This window comes from Lynx canadensis, chromosome D4, assembly GCF_007474595.2.
Source record: "Lynx canadensis isolate LIC74 chromosome D4, mLynCan4.pri.v2, whole genome shotgun sequence".
NCBI lineage: Eukaryota > Metazoa > Chordata > Mammalia > Carnivora > Felidae > Lynx > Lynx canadensis.
The window spans coordinates 25,242,401-25,256,172 of NC_044315.2; the positions used below are offsets into that span (position 1 = coordinate 25,242,401).

General features: G+C 41.5%; 1 protein-coding gene across 1 annotated transcript in view; it reads right to left on the reverse strand.

Annotated features, from left to right (window-relative positions):
• Positions 1-845: 845 nt before the first annotated feature.
• Positions 846-13,772, reverse strand: part of SLC28A3 (solute carrier family 28 member 3) — a 55,574-nt gene continuing 42,647 nt past the window's right edge. The window contains exons 12-18 of the mRNA XM_030294267.2: positions 13,009-13,139; positions 11,682-11,850; positions 11,106-11,303; positions 4,637-4,718; positions 3,563-3,661; positions 3,201-3,321; positions 846-2,360 (exon numbers count right to left, since the gene is read on the reverse strand). Coding sequence (XP_030150127.1) covers positions 2,234-2,360; positions 3,201-3,321; positions 3,563-3,661; positions 4,637-4,718; positions 11,106-11,303; positions 11,682-11,850; positions 13,009-13,139 — 927 coding nt within the window. The 3' untranslated portion in view covers positions 846-2,233. The remainder of the gene's footprint in view (positions 2,361-3,200; positions 3,322-3,562; positions 3,662-4,636; positions 4,719-11,105; positions 11,304-11,681; positions 11,851-13,008; positions 13,140-13,772) is intronic.

A 13,772-nucleotide genomic window follows, 5' to 3' on the forward strand; every position in this document is an offset into this window, starting at 1 on the left:
ACTCTTATGTGTGTTTGAAGAAAGGTCTGTGTGTGTTTGTCCCTTTTTATTACAAATGGGTATTACATTCTGCACTTGAAAAAAGAAGACTTGAAAAAACAGGACAGTGAGGATTAAGTTTTCCTTGAAATAAAAGAGTGTGGAGAAGAGCCATCAACATCCAAAGAACGATAATGGCAACAGGCGGACTTTGCAAATTAGTTGGCCAGAGAGGCACGCTAGAAACAACAAATCTCTTTGAGAAGGAATAAGAAGAGAGTGTCAGGAATAAAACAACATAGGAAAATACAAAGAATTAAAATGAGGTAAAAAAGAGTTAGAAAAACAATAATCATAGTAGACCAGAGAGAACCAACATATGAATAACTGGCACCCTTGACGTACTACATCACGGGCTTTTATGAAGGGTGACACAAAAAACACAGAGAGCAGAGGGAAAAGTCATGCAAATATGTTTCCCTAAAATAAAGTCTAAATTTTGCAAGGGCACATGAGTTCCAAGAATAATTTGATACAAATGATCAATAGTTAGAAATATCCTAGTATATTATACTTGAGATAAAGAGTCTTTTCAGGGCACCTGGGTGGTTCAGTAGGTTAAGTGTCTGACTTTCTCTCAGGTCTTGGAGCCTGGAGCCTGCATCAGATTCTGTGTCTCCCTCTCTCTCTGTCCCCTGCCCCCCTCACACTCTCTCTCTTTCTCTGTCAAAAAATAAATAAACATTAAAAAAAATTTAAGAATCCTTTGGGTATTTAATTTCATCCTTTACCACCACCGCCACACACACACACACACACACACACACACACACACACGCCCCAAGGTATTTACATATATATTTCAAAAAGTTGTGCATGAACAAGAAAGAAAGCATAAATAAAATAAATTACTTCAGGTATTCCCAAACCTTTTCCCGCATTTTTTCTTACTTGTGAATCACCTTTTGGCTCAGTCATTGGTATTTGTGTTTCCTCACACAATGTGGTCTTTGAGCTATTAAGAGAATTGGCAATGAGCATTTCATTAAAGAGCACCCTGCCATTGACTCTGGATTCTTCTTCTGACACATCTCAAATCTCAGAACCCATTAAGGTTCTTCTTTGATACTCAGTAAGCAACTTTGATGCTGATTCTTTCCTGGTTAATGGAAGTATTGGTGGAAGGGTTTCAATAACCAGGAATTATTCCTCTTCTCAAATGGTCCTTAAGTGGCCTTTTGAATGAAAAGTAGTGCCATTTTCCTGTGTTGTCACTAGTAACATAACCAAATTTATGCATGAGTAGGCTTTCAGTTACACTCTATAACATGTTGACACATTGAAGGGAAACATGGAAATCATGCATCCACATAGTATATCATGTTGTTTCTTCAAAATACTCACTATCCCTCCTGAGGACAGGATAATTCATCCATAACCATTGACATTGTGCTTGTCATATGATTAACTTCAGGTAATGGAAGGTAGTAGAAGTGAAGGGTTCTCCCTAGCAGAAAATTTAAGGGCCACCTTTCCCCCCTGTCCCAGTATACCCCACATAGTGGCTGCTCCTTTAGCCTGGGTTCTGGAAGTGAAGACAACATGAAATACAGCCCAAATCGACCCTCCATAAGCATATGGTGTGAGGGGAAAAATAAACTTGTAAGTCACCACGGTTTTTGGCTTATTTGTTATTACACCATAGTTTGGGGGTAAGCTGACTGGTCTAACTAAGCACATGGGATTTAAAACCTGGTTTTAGAACGGTCTAAATGTAATCCTGGTGCACTCTTGATTTCTGTAGGACCTCCCCAGGGCAGGCAATGACTGGGTGATAAACGATTCTCCATGTGAGATTCAAGGTCCAGGTGAATGCAGTGACCTCCCCTGAGATGTTTGAGAAGTGAGCCACTCTGGGTGTGGCTGAGCCATAGTCCCGTTGTCATGAGCAACCATTTATATCTGTATTCTGGTCAAACTATCATAAAATTCTAGGGTCAGAAAACATCTCTGGGACTGGAGACACATCTTGAGATATCATAGTGGTTGTCAGTGGGGAAGGGTTTGGGGAAGGGAGGGCCAGAGAGGGGGATGATGCTGGAGATCTGCAGTGTTCATTCCTGTTTTTCTTCTTTCCAATGAAAGCCGATTCCATGATGGGAATTTCCATCTGTGAAGAACAGTTTTTCTTTTCCTCCCCAAAGTAGAAAATTCAGCAACTGTACCTAGAGTTTTGTTGGAGAAGTAGCTGAACTCAAAATGCATTAGGGATCCAACTGCAGTTCAGTGTTGGTGGAGTCAGCAATGTGCAGCAGCCCCTTAAAGAAGTCAAGGTGTGGTTTCCTCCTGGGATGATGTCACCAGGACCATTGACAATAGTGCTGGTGGAAAGTTGAATAAAACAGTTAGTTGAGTCTTTGAAGACAGAGACAGTAGATGAGCAGAAGATGACACATTAAAAGTAGCAAAGGGCAGGAAGCTGATTTCTTCCCTCACATTCAGGTTAGGGTGGATTAAGGTCAGAGGCACCAGAGAATTAGTTTTTGACTCTGAAATCCTGTTTGGCCTCAAGGATTCCCCCTCTGTCTTCCAGAATAAACAAAGAATCAATCCTCATAAAATACCTGCACCTTAAGAAGGGCACCTAGGGTAGGGATATTGATTTTGCAGATAGAAACTATAGAGGGTGAGAGTGGCCAGTAAGGGTCACTGGTGGTCCATCATGCACTGTAGCCCAACATCATCACTGTCACCATGTCGTCAGGACAGCCTGCACGGCTTGATCCCCTTGAAAGAGAGGCAGTACCAGCTAGCTAGTCAAGGGCATGGGCTCTGTGGGCAGAAAAACCTAAATTTTATATCCTGATTGTCCTTACATTCATTTTGCTTGGGAAAGTGGTAGAGCCTTCCCCAGCCCCAATTTTATCAAACACTAAAAAGAGCAATAGTTCCTAACTTATGCTGTGGTTTCAAGGTTTAAGTGAGAGAATTCATACAAAGTGCCTATCGCAAAGCTGGGGCATAAGAAATGCTTGCGCAGCACTAGCTAGTATTAGAGATCCTAGTCTTAGCTGAGAAATGTCAAAATGAAAGGTGGTTTAGAATTGCTGCACAAGCTCTCATTTTTAAACAGTTATAAAGTTATAAAAAGAAGTGGATTGCATCTTTAGGCCTAATATGTCTATTAATAATGGCAGAAGTTATAACCAAGAATACACTACCTGTTCAATAGACTTTGACAACAAGATACCACCTCAGTGGTGTTTGCAGGCGAACTGGAATTGAAGGCATTCTCCAAAATGAGATGGCAGTTGATGTCTACTGGGGTGCTGGAGAGCATCCCTGGAAGTGGAAAAGTGCCATTTATTTTATTAATTAATGTTACCGAGCCTTCCTTCTGCTCTTAGCTTCTCCACCATGCTCTGCACATTTCACTTGGCAATATGCTCGACAGCAGCTCTGCCTCTCAGCTTTCTGCGGTGGCATATGCTGCACATTTGGGTTGGAGGCATGCCCCCCCCCCACCAAAAGCTGCCATTCTGTGGATTTGGGGAGATAGGACACAGAGGATGGCAGGCGGTACCTGCAATGCAGGCTGTCATGAAGCAGGCGACGGTCCCAGCGATCAGAGCTCTCACTGCCCCTGAGGCGATATCATGCTTTCTGGAAGGAGCCATGGATGCTGGGGAACATGAAAATATGAGATTAATGTTGAGATCGTTAATTAGAATTCCAAATACCCAGCCTCTGAGAACTGTTCTGAGGCTAGGCATGTCAGGTCAGTGACTTTTCTTTTTTTCCAAATTAGCTGGGAAAATCAAGATTCAAGAGCTTAGTGATGAATTAGCTGCATGTCCAGAGAAGTTCTCTGGCATGGGAGGAAGGGAAGAAACTTGTTCATACAAGAAGGCCCAGAGGCTTCCATTTTCTTTTTATTTTTTTTTTAAGTTTACTTATTTATTTTTGAGACAGAGAGAGAGAGAGAGAGAGAGAGAGAGTGAGATAGAGAGGAAAGGGGATGCAGAGAGAGAAGGAGGGAGAGAATCCCAACCAGTCTCTGGGCTGTCAGTGCAGAGCCCTACGCAGGCCTCAAACTCACAAACCGTGAGATCATGACCTGAGCCGAAATCAAGAGTTGGACACTCAACTAACTGAGCCACCCAGGCACCCCAGACTCTTCCATTTTCTACAGAGGAAACAAGTCCTAAGTTTTATCCTAAATTTCACCATAGTATATGGAGGGCATGCAAGGCCAAACAAATTTCAAGGAAAGATCCAAAGATCTGCAACTCATCGTCACCATCTACTTCTGTGCAGACATCACTGCACATTCACAGCATTTTCCCACTTCCATTGGGCCTCAGAACCCTTCCTCACCTGGCCTATAGAAATCTACTGCAATTGGCATACAAAGTGGAACCTATCTCACCCCTGGGTGGAGAAGAACTTGTACATTTGGACAAACTCTTCCTGAGGTTGGCTTGGATATACATGGGAAAACTATATTGCAGAGCAGGGATAAAAAATGGACCCCAAAGGATTTATTCCTGTCCCAGGGACTTTTTTTCCCCTGACACAAATAATGTTACAGAGCAAGATGGATATTGAAAGTATGTTTATGTTACATACATTGTTGAAGTATATTCTTTTCACTTACTGAGTCCGCCGATCACTATTCCTAGGGAACCGAAATTAGCAAAGCCACAGAGAGCATAAGTGGCAATTGTCTCAGAACGAATCTGTAAATAAGCATAAACATATAGATGTATACATGGTGTGACCCAGCTTAGTAAATCTGATATCCTAACTAGGCTTCCTTTTCTGACTATGAAATCAATATTGGCGAGTAAATGTGCAGTGTGTGATGTCAAACACCTGTTGGTTTGTAGACTCTTTTTTTCCATTTCCCCTTGAATTTTGAGAGAGAGAAAGGGGCTGTGTGGATTCAGAGACTCTCTATAAAGGAGTTGGAATTGGTAGTCTTGGCCTCTACAAACGCTACTTTCTGCCCAATGATAACTTTTTTTTTTAAGTTTATTTAGTTTGAGAGAGAGCAAGAGAGCACAGAAGGGTCAGAGAGAGAGAGAGGATCTCAAGCAGGCCACGCACTATCAGCATGGAGCCCAATGCAGGGCTAGAACTGGTGAAATGTGAGATCATGACTTGAGCCGAAGTCAGAAGCTTAAGTGACTGAGCCATTGAGGTGTCCCTGATGAAAACTTCTAATGTTCAGTATGACCTGGCCACCTGCTATAATGTGCCAGGCACAGTGGTAGCTACTGAAGATATAAAGTTGGTCCCAGGGGCGCCTGGGTGGCTCAGTCGGTTAAGCGGCCGACTTCGGCTCAGGTCACGATCTCACACTCCGTGAGTTCGAGCCCTGCGTCGGGCTCTGTGCTGACCGCTCAGAGCCTGGAGCCTGTTTCAGATTCTGTGTCTCCCTCTCTCTCTGACCCTCCCCCGTTCATGCTCTGTCTCTCTCTGTCTCAAAAATAAATAAACGTTAAAAAAAAAATAAAGTTGGTCCCAGAAAATACTCACATTACATTTGTGAGACAAAGGACTTACTTAGAATGTATAAAGAGCTGTTATTATTTATTTATTTATTTATTTATTTATTTATTTATTTATTTATTTATTTTGAGAGAGAGAGAGAGAGAGGGAGTGAAAGAGAGAGAATTCCAAGCAGGCTCTGTCCTGTCAGCACAGAGTCCAATATGGGGCTTGAACTCATGAACCTTGAGATCGTGACCTGAGCCAAGATCAAGAGTCAGACATTCAACCAGCTGAGCCACCCTGGTACCCCAAGCTGTTATAATTTAATGAGAAGACAAGCACCCGATAAAAAACAGTTAAGGAGATTTCACAAAAGACATGTAAATGGTCAAAAAGCACGAGAAGATATTTGACATCATTAGTCACCAGGGAAATGCAAATCAAAACAATTAGATACCACTAAAATGGCTAAAAAATTGGATAATACCAAGTGTTGATGGGGATGTGGAACAATTGGAAATCTTGTACATTGTTGGTGGGAATGTAACAGGACACAGCCTGTTTATAAAATACAAACATACTCGGCAGTTTCTATCAAGTTAATAGGCATAGCCTGTATGACCCAGTAATAACACTCTTTGGAATTTTCCCAGGAGAAATAAAAACATATGTCCACAAGAAGATTGTACGTGAGTGTTTATAGCAGCTGTATTCATAGCAGCTTCAAGCTGGAAGCAACCCAAAAGTCCTTCAACAGGCAAGTGGATCAACAAATTATGGATATCCCTAAGACAGAATACTACTCTGTGGTAGGAAGGAAAATAATGGATGCGTGAAACAAGATGAAGCGAGTCCATTTGTATGAAATTTTACAAGCAAAAGTAATCGAGAGTGAAAGAAGGGTCAGGCTGTCTGGGAATCAGGAGGTGGGTGGGGGTATTTTTGACTGCAACTTGCCAGGAGAGAAAATTCCTAGCTGTGATAGCAATGTTCTATATGTTCATTGTGGTTGTGGTTACACAGATGATACATTGGTCAAAACTTGTATATACACCAAAAAAGGGCCCTTTTTGGTATGTGAATTATACTTCTGTGAAAAGGAATTATATTAATAAAATGGAAACTCACAGATATCTTAGGAGTTCCTTTCATGCTGGCTGTGGTAGCGTGCTTGCCTTTCTTTGGTCCCCAGCTCTAACCATCCCATAGGAATATTAGGTGCCCCTTTAGAAGTAGGAGAATGAATGAGTCCTTTCACAGGGCAGTAGGAAGATGGAAGGTAAGTTCATAGAAGCATGAACATAGCCCTCTGGCTCTATTCTGATAGCCAGGAGGTGCTGCTTAGGACAGATCATTCTTTCTCAGGTTGAGGGACTGACCACAGGACACTCAGAAGATTCAGTGGACTCTATGGTCCACCAGAAGGTCACCCAATCTGGCAAAGGCACCCACACAACTGAGGCAATTATTTTCTTTTCCAAAATCCTGAAAAATCTATGATTTGGTTTAAAGAACAGACCGGGAAAACACTACATTCAAAAGTAGTGGTGCCTTTTTATCCTCCACCCCCCACCTCCCCAACTAACTGGATTTTTTAAAGCTCACATTCAAGACTCAAGTGGTCATGGTAAATTTTTTGTTGATTATAAGGACCCTCTTCTCTTTCGTGGTTTCTGAGAATGCCTTTGTTGAAATTTTCAATCAGTGTGCATATTGCAGGCAGGAAAAAATATTTCAAGTATTTGAGCAGTCCGCTGTTTCCGGAAAAGCTCATTGTCATTCCCTGCTTTCTCTAGTGCTTTTCATTTAGTTCAATAAGCTTCAAAAACAGGCAGGCTTATTAAGAGACTGTGGGGAGGAAGATGGCACAAAGTGCTTGAGATTCCTCTTTCCTCTTTTTGGGGATCTGTGGGAAGGGGATACACAGATGTGGCCATGTAAGGTTTTAAAATAAGAGGAAAAGGAGGCTGAAACGATTCCACTTTGCCTTCCCCCATAAATGTGCAAGATTACGTGATGGGAAGAGCTGCACTGGGAAAATAATAATGCATCATGCAGTTCTTGCACATGAGCAGAGATACCATACGTGCAAGGACAGTCATTGCATTACTTCCAATGGCAGAAAATGGATAACAGTGTCCATCAACAAGGGACTGGTTAAATTAAATAATGGTGTGTTCATACCATAGACTACTATTTCACAGACACTGATGGGGAAAGGGATCTGAGACAGGTTATTATGTGCAAAGAGCAAGTTTAAGAACAATGAGCGTTATGGTTACAGGGAGAAGAGCTGAGTGGCAGAGATATAGGGGGGTGACTTCCTTTTCCTTTTCACCTTTTTGTGCCTTTTGAATTCTGTATGATGGTATGTATAAATTAAGTGTAAACAAATAAATATACAAAGTATTACTTAAACATGTTTTTAAAATTTACATCCAAGTTAGTTAGCATATAATGCAACAATGATTTCCTTAATGCTTCTTACCCATTTAGCCCATCCCCTCTCCTACAACCCCTCCAGCAACCCTCTGTTTGCTCTCTGTATTTAAGAGTCTCTTATGTTTTATCCCCCTCCCTGTTTTTATATTATTTTTGCTTTCCTTCCCTTGTGTTTGTCTGTTTTGTATCTTAAATTCATCATATGAGTGAAGTCATATGATATTTGTCTTTCTCTAATTTCGCTTAGCATAATACCCTCTAGTTCCATCCATGTAGTTACAAATGGCAAGATTTCATTGTTTTTGATTGCCGAGTAATACTCCATTGTATATATATATATACCACATCTTCTTTAGCCGTTCATTCATCTATGGATGGGCTCTTTCCATACTTTGGCTATTGTTGATAGTGCTGCTATAAACATTGGGGTGCATGTGTCCCTTTAAAACAGCATACCTGTATCCCTTGGATAAATACCTACTAGTGCAGTTGCTGGGTCGTAGGGTAGTTCTATTTTTACTTTTTTGAGAAACCTCCATACTGTTTTCCAGAGTGGCTGCACCAGTTTGCATTCCCACCAGCAGCGCAAAGTTGTTAATGTTAGTCATTCTGACAGGTGTGAGGGGGTAGCTCATTGTGGTTTTGATTTGTATTTCCCTGATGATGAGTAATGTTGAGCATTTTTTCATGTGTCGGTTGTCCATCTGGATGTCTTCTTTGGAGAAGTGTCTATTCATGTCTTTTGCCCATTTCTTCACTGGATTATTTATTTTTTGGGTGTTGAGTTTGATAAGTTCTTTATAGGTTTTGGATACTAACCCTTTATCTGATATGCCATTTGCAGATATCTTCTCCCATTCCATCGTTTGCCTTTTAGTTTTGCTGATTGTTTCCTTTGCTGTGCAGAAGGTTTTTATTTTGATGAGGTGCTAATAGTTCATTTTCGCTTTTGTTTCCCTTGCCTCTGGAGACGGGTTGAGTAAGAAGTTGCTGTGGGGCCAAGGTCAAAGAGGCTTTTGCCTGCTTTCTCCTCAAGGATTTTGATGGCTTCCTGTCTTACATTTAGGTCTTTCATCCATTTTGTGTTTATTTTTGTGCCTGGTATAAGAAAATGGTCCAGGTTCATTTTTCTGCATGTCGCTGTCCAGTTTTCCCAGCACCACTTGCTGAAGAGACTGTCTTTATTCCATTGGATATTCTTTCCTGCTTTGTCAAAGATTAGTTAGTCATATGTTTGTGGGTCCATTTCTGGGTTCTCTATTCTGTTCCACTGATCTGAGTGTCTGTTTTTATGCCACAAAGTATTACTTTTATTTTGGGAAAGAAAAGACAATGGGGTAAGGAAGAGCTCATTTTGCAGATGACATGCTACGTACATATTCTGACCTGGACAACACTGGGTTTTGCTTCAGGGACCCAGATCTTACGCTTCAGTCATGTGTTGCCTTTTCCAGGAGATGCTGTGACATCCCCACTGCTTGTTGGTTGGTAAACAAAAACTGCAGGGACTCATCCCCATTTTGTCGACCGGAAATAAGAAATGGGAAAAAACAAAATGCTTTTGCCATTATGACTCGACAGTAGCAGAAGCTACTGAATTCCTGTCTCCAGATCTCTCCTGTGGATCGGACTCTGGTGGGGGCTCACCCTCAACCCAAATCAGCTCTACTGTTGTGTCTCTGTTTTCTTAATATCTGTTCACAAGCCCGCTCAGTACTGCTGGGATTGTGAGCTTGCTCAGCTCATGAACAAAACTACTTTCTCCTGGCAACTGACAGTTGGGGATGGAAAGCAATTCACTTAATTTAGCCTATTGTTTACTTTTGGCGCGGAAGCACACTGGTTTGTGGCGGCATCCAAACAATGAAGACATTCTGCCAAGCTGCACTGCATGGCCAGTTGAAGAACAGACATTGAAAAACAGGAGACCTACAGAGCCACTGTATCCGATGTGTGGGTCAAACGACCTGGACCATAAAACACAGATCAGTACTCCCCTGGAGTAGGCAGTTCCATTTGTGTAGTATATGTGAGTAAATTTGCATGTTTGGTCCTTTGCTGGGAAGATGGTAGTGTTGTCCAGTGGCAGGCGATTTCAGAGCCTTGGGCAGCATGATTTTCCTCCTCTTTCCTTTTAAAGCTGAATACAGGCCTAGAACCTTAATTACAAGTGGCTTTTTAAAATTTTAATTTTATTTTCTAATGTTTACTTATCTTTGAGAGAGAGAGGCAGAGCGAGAGTGGGAGACACAGAATCCAAAACAGGCTCCAGGCTCTGAGCTGTCAGCACAGGGCGTGTATCAGGGCTCGAACCCACAAACCATGAAATCCTGACCTGAGCCAAAGTTGGACGCTCAACCGACTGAGCCAGCCAGGTGCCCCACAAGTGGCTTGTTTCAATGAGTAACGGCGGTGGTCAGAAATGTCCACCATTTCCCTAAGACTTTCCACGTGTGTGACAATTCTGTTCTTCAGGAAAGTAAACATTGGAGATGTGGCTATATAATATGACCTAAGTAATGGCTTCCCCTGAGTTCCCTTAGCCCTTCCAAGGCCAAGTGGACATGACCATCTCCTTACAGCCTATTGACCTGAAGTTCTGACACCATTACAGGATGTTTGTCTCCAAAGTTCAGACCACTTCCCAAGATTTTCTCTTCCCTCATCCACTTGTGTCTCACTACTTCTTTAAGATGTCCAGGGACTGTCTTGCATTTGGGCAGTTCCTCAGAGTTCATAGAATTTCAAAAGCTGGAAGGAAGAGACTTTCAAGATGATTAGACTATGAGCCCATGAGGGCAGATGCCTTAGTACTCCTTCCCTCAGTGCATAGCTGCATTGCAGATAGGAGGCATATGGCAAATATTTGTTGATTGATTGATTCCAGTCCCAGTTCATATGACTCTATGTTCGGATCCACAGCTCTCAAAAGTAAATGATCACAGTCGTAAGGATTAGCTGTGTTTCTCTACACACACACACACACACACACACACACACACATGGATTAGTTCAACGCCATTGAAAATTATGAGGTACTATGTTCACTATGAGCCCATGAGATCAGAGACTGTTTTGTCCTCTGTTGTATCCCCAAGTGCCTATCTTGATACACAGAAGCACTAGTACTGTTTGACGAGTGTATGTATGTGATGAAGAAGTATTGAGAAATCAAAGCAGTTACTTACTGACATATATTGCTGCACACCATTCACAAATTTGGGTCCAGCCTCTTTTCTTAAGTTGATCAATTTTGAGAGGTGTTCATAAGCCACAAATTCATTGAAAAATGTCTTATAGCCTATGAGCTTGGCAACCATAAAGCTGTCTTGCCAGTCCACTCCCATCATGAAGGAAAAGGGCATGAAGATGTAGGAGCATATTATCTATAAAACCCCAAAATAGATATTTTATTAGAATGGTGATTTGTTTCTGGTTATTCTGCCTCACGCTTGTGATAAGATCCCCCACCCCTGCCGCTGTGTCTCCTTTAAGCACAGAAATCCCTTCACATTGTCTGACCTATCTCTATCCATTAGGAGTCAAGGTCGGCATTGGTAACCTGGATTCCTGGCATGAGGTCAGGAGAGAATGGCTGTATGTTGGGGGAAGGAGGGTGATAGGGGGTGGCAGATACATGACAGGCATGTGCATTATGTAAGAGTATACTATAGGTTGTTAGGGAAGGCAATTCACAAACCTATTTTATTTTTAAACAAATATAGGCAGAAACAAAATGGAGAAGAGACATGATAGAATTATACCTCAAAACTCAGTTGTGGGTAGTCAAACATGTTTCCAAACCAGGACAGGGCTGCATTCAAAAAAGACAACAGGGCCAGGAAGGCAATCAAGTTCACAGCTATGTTTGCCACTAGGGAGATGGATGAGGATGCTCCCTGCGTTGCGGCTTCTAGGAGGTTCCTTGAATCACTTTATTAAAAAATAGCAATTCCAGAATTACCCAGGTGTTGTCAGCGGACGGACATCACAGGTGTAGAAATGGCACGATCAGAGCTCACTTGTTTGGACAAACTCTCAGGCTCATGCCTGGGTCAAAATACTCTTCTAAATTCCATGAAATCATGATGGCATTTATAATTGCTGAATGTAGGTGATGGGTATATGGGTGTCTAACTGTTATACTACTCTGTTAATGGGGGGAGGATTTATAGTTAAAAATCTGTGAAAAGATAAAAATATTGTAGATTTAAAAATTGTATGAAGGTAGCTACTAGAAAATATTTATAAAATATTAACAGTATAAGAACTAATAATTCGAGGAAGGCCTGAATATCCATGACCTCATGTAAGAAATGGAATATCACCATCACCTTTGAGTGCCTCTGCTTCCTTAATCTCATTCTCTTCCCTTTAATCTCAGAGGTACCTGGCTCCCTAGAAATTGCTCATCATTCCCCTTCTTTTTATTTTTCCTACATCATTTTATGCCTAAATAATATGCTGTGTATATTTACACATTTACTAACTTTATAAGTGGAATCACACATATTCACTATGTGTATTCTTTGACAACTTGCTTGTCACTCATGGTTCTGACTGTCCCTACATACAGACAAGGAATGAATCTCAGCAACATGTTCATTGGTGGATTCTGTCATTTAATTAAATTCTTTTGACTATCCTAAATCCCTTTGTCTTTTTCAGCCCCTTTTCTTTCTTTTGCACAGGGCAAAAGAGAATGAATTGAAGAGGGGTTAAAGATACTTATACCACACCTTAATTCTCCTTGTTATATAAGAAACTTCCAGAAATGGTTGTCCCATGTCTTTCCAATGGTCTTAAGTCTGGGCTCAATAAACATATATATTTAAAATGAAATATCTACATTGCACAGTTAAGGAAATGTATTGACATTCAAATATTTGGGAAGTTTTTCAAGAATTAAAAAGAGATTTTTGTGGAAGTCTAGTGAAGTCTAATAGTCACTGGGAAATTAAATTCACTTTAATACCATAATTCGCTGTGCTCTCCGATTAGCAACCTTTTGCTGTATTTTGAATTTGGACCCCCTTCCCCCCACCCCCAACTACCCAGCTTGTATTAAGTAGGTGAATGCATCCCACTTACCCACTTTCCATTTTCATGGCATTCTGGAGGGTTATTTTAGGTGTTTCTCTCTCAGGCCAAAAGAGTTTAGCCACAGCCAATGATGCAGGTGCGGACATGACTGAGGCAGTTAACAAGTGGGAGGCTGAAACCTGTGATTTCAGGAGAAAGGAGACCAACTGAGGTGTAGTCTTTCTGTTGTGTTCAGAATGAAAATGGCCCGAAAGGCTTACAAGAGAAGAGAAGGGCAGGAATTGAGCCTATGCCAGTAAAGGGTTTCTTTGGAGGCTTGGAAACACTCAGTGAGCAAAGTCGGCATGACCTTGGAGAGTCAGAGGGGGAAGGGAGGAATTTGTGTTAATTGACCACATCCTTTGGGGAGAAGCATAAAACCGAAATCCAATCATTTCAGAATAGAATTAATCCTGTGTTGTAAGAACTTCCAAAGAAGATTCCTCTACCTCTCTGTTGACCTTTTGAATGTTTAAATAGTCCCTAAAGCCCATATTTCACTACATCATCAGTGCAGATAGGGGAAATATCTGGGGATGCAGGCATGGATAGATCCCTCTCTGTCTTCCTTTTGCTTTCCTGAAATCCTTGGTGCCTTTATACCAGATTCATTTATCCAGAGTCCCTTTAATCTGTAAGTTATTTTGTTTTTGCATTCTCTTCCTCGTATTTTCAGAATTCTAGAATCCATACATCCCTCCCCGCTCCTATTCCATCCTGCACATTTTTGCTGGCAGCATTCCTACGGTTGTGGCAGAGTGGACCATCCAGGG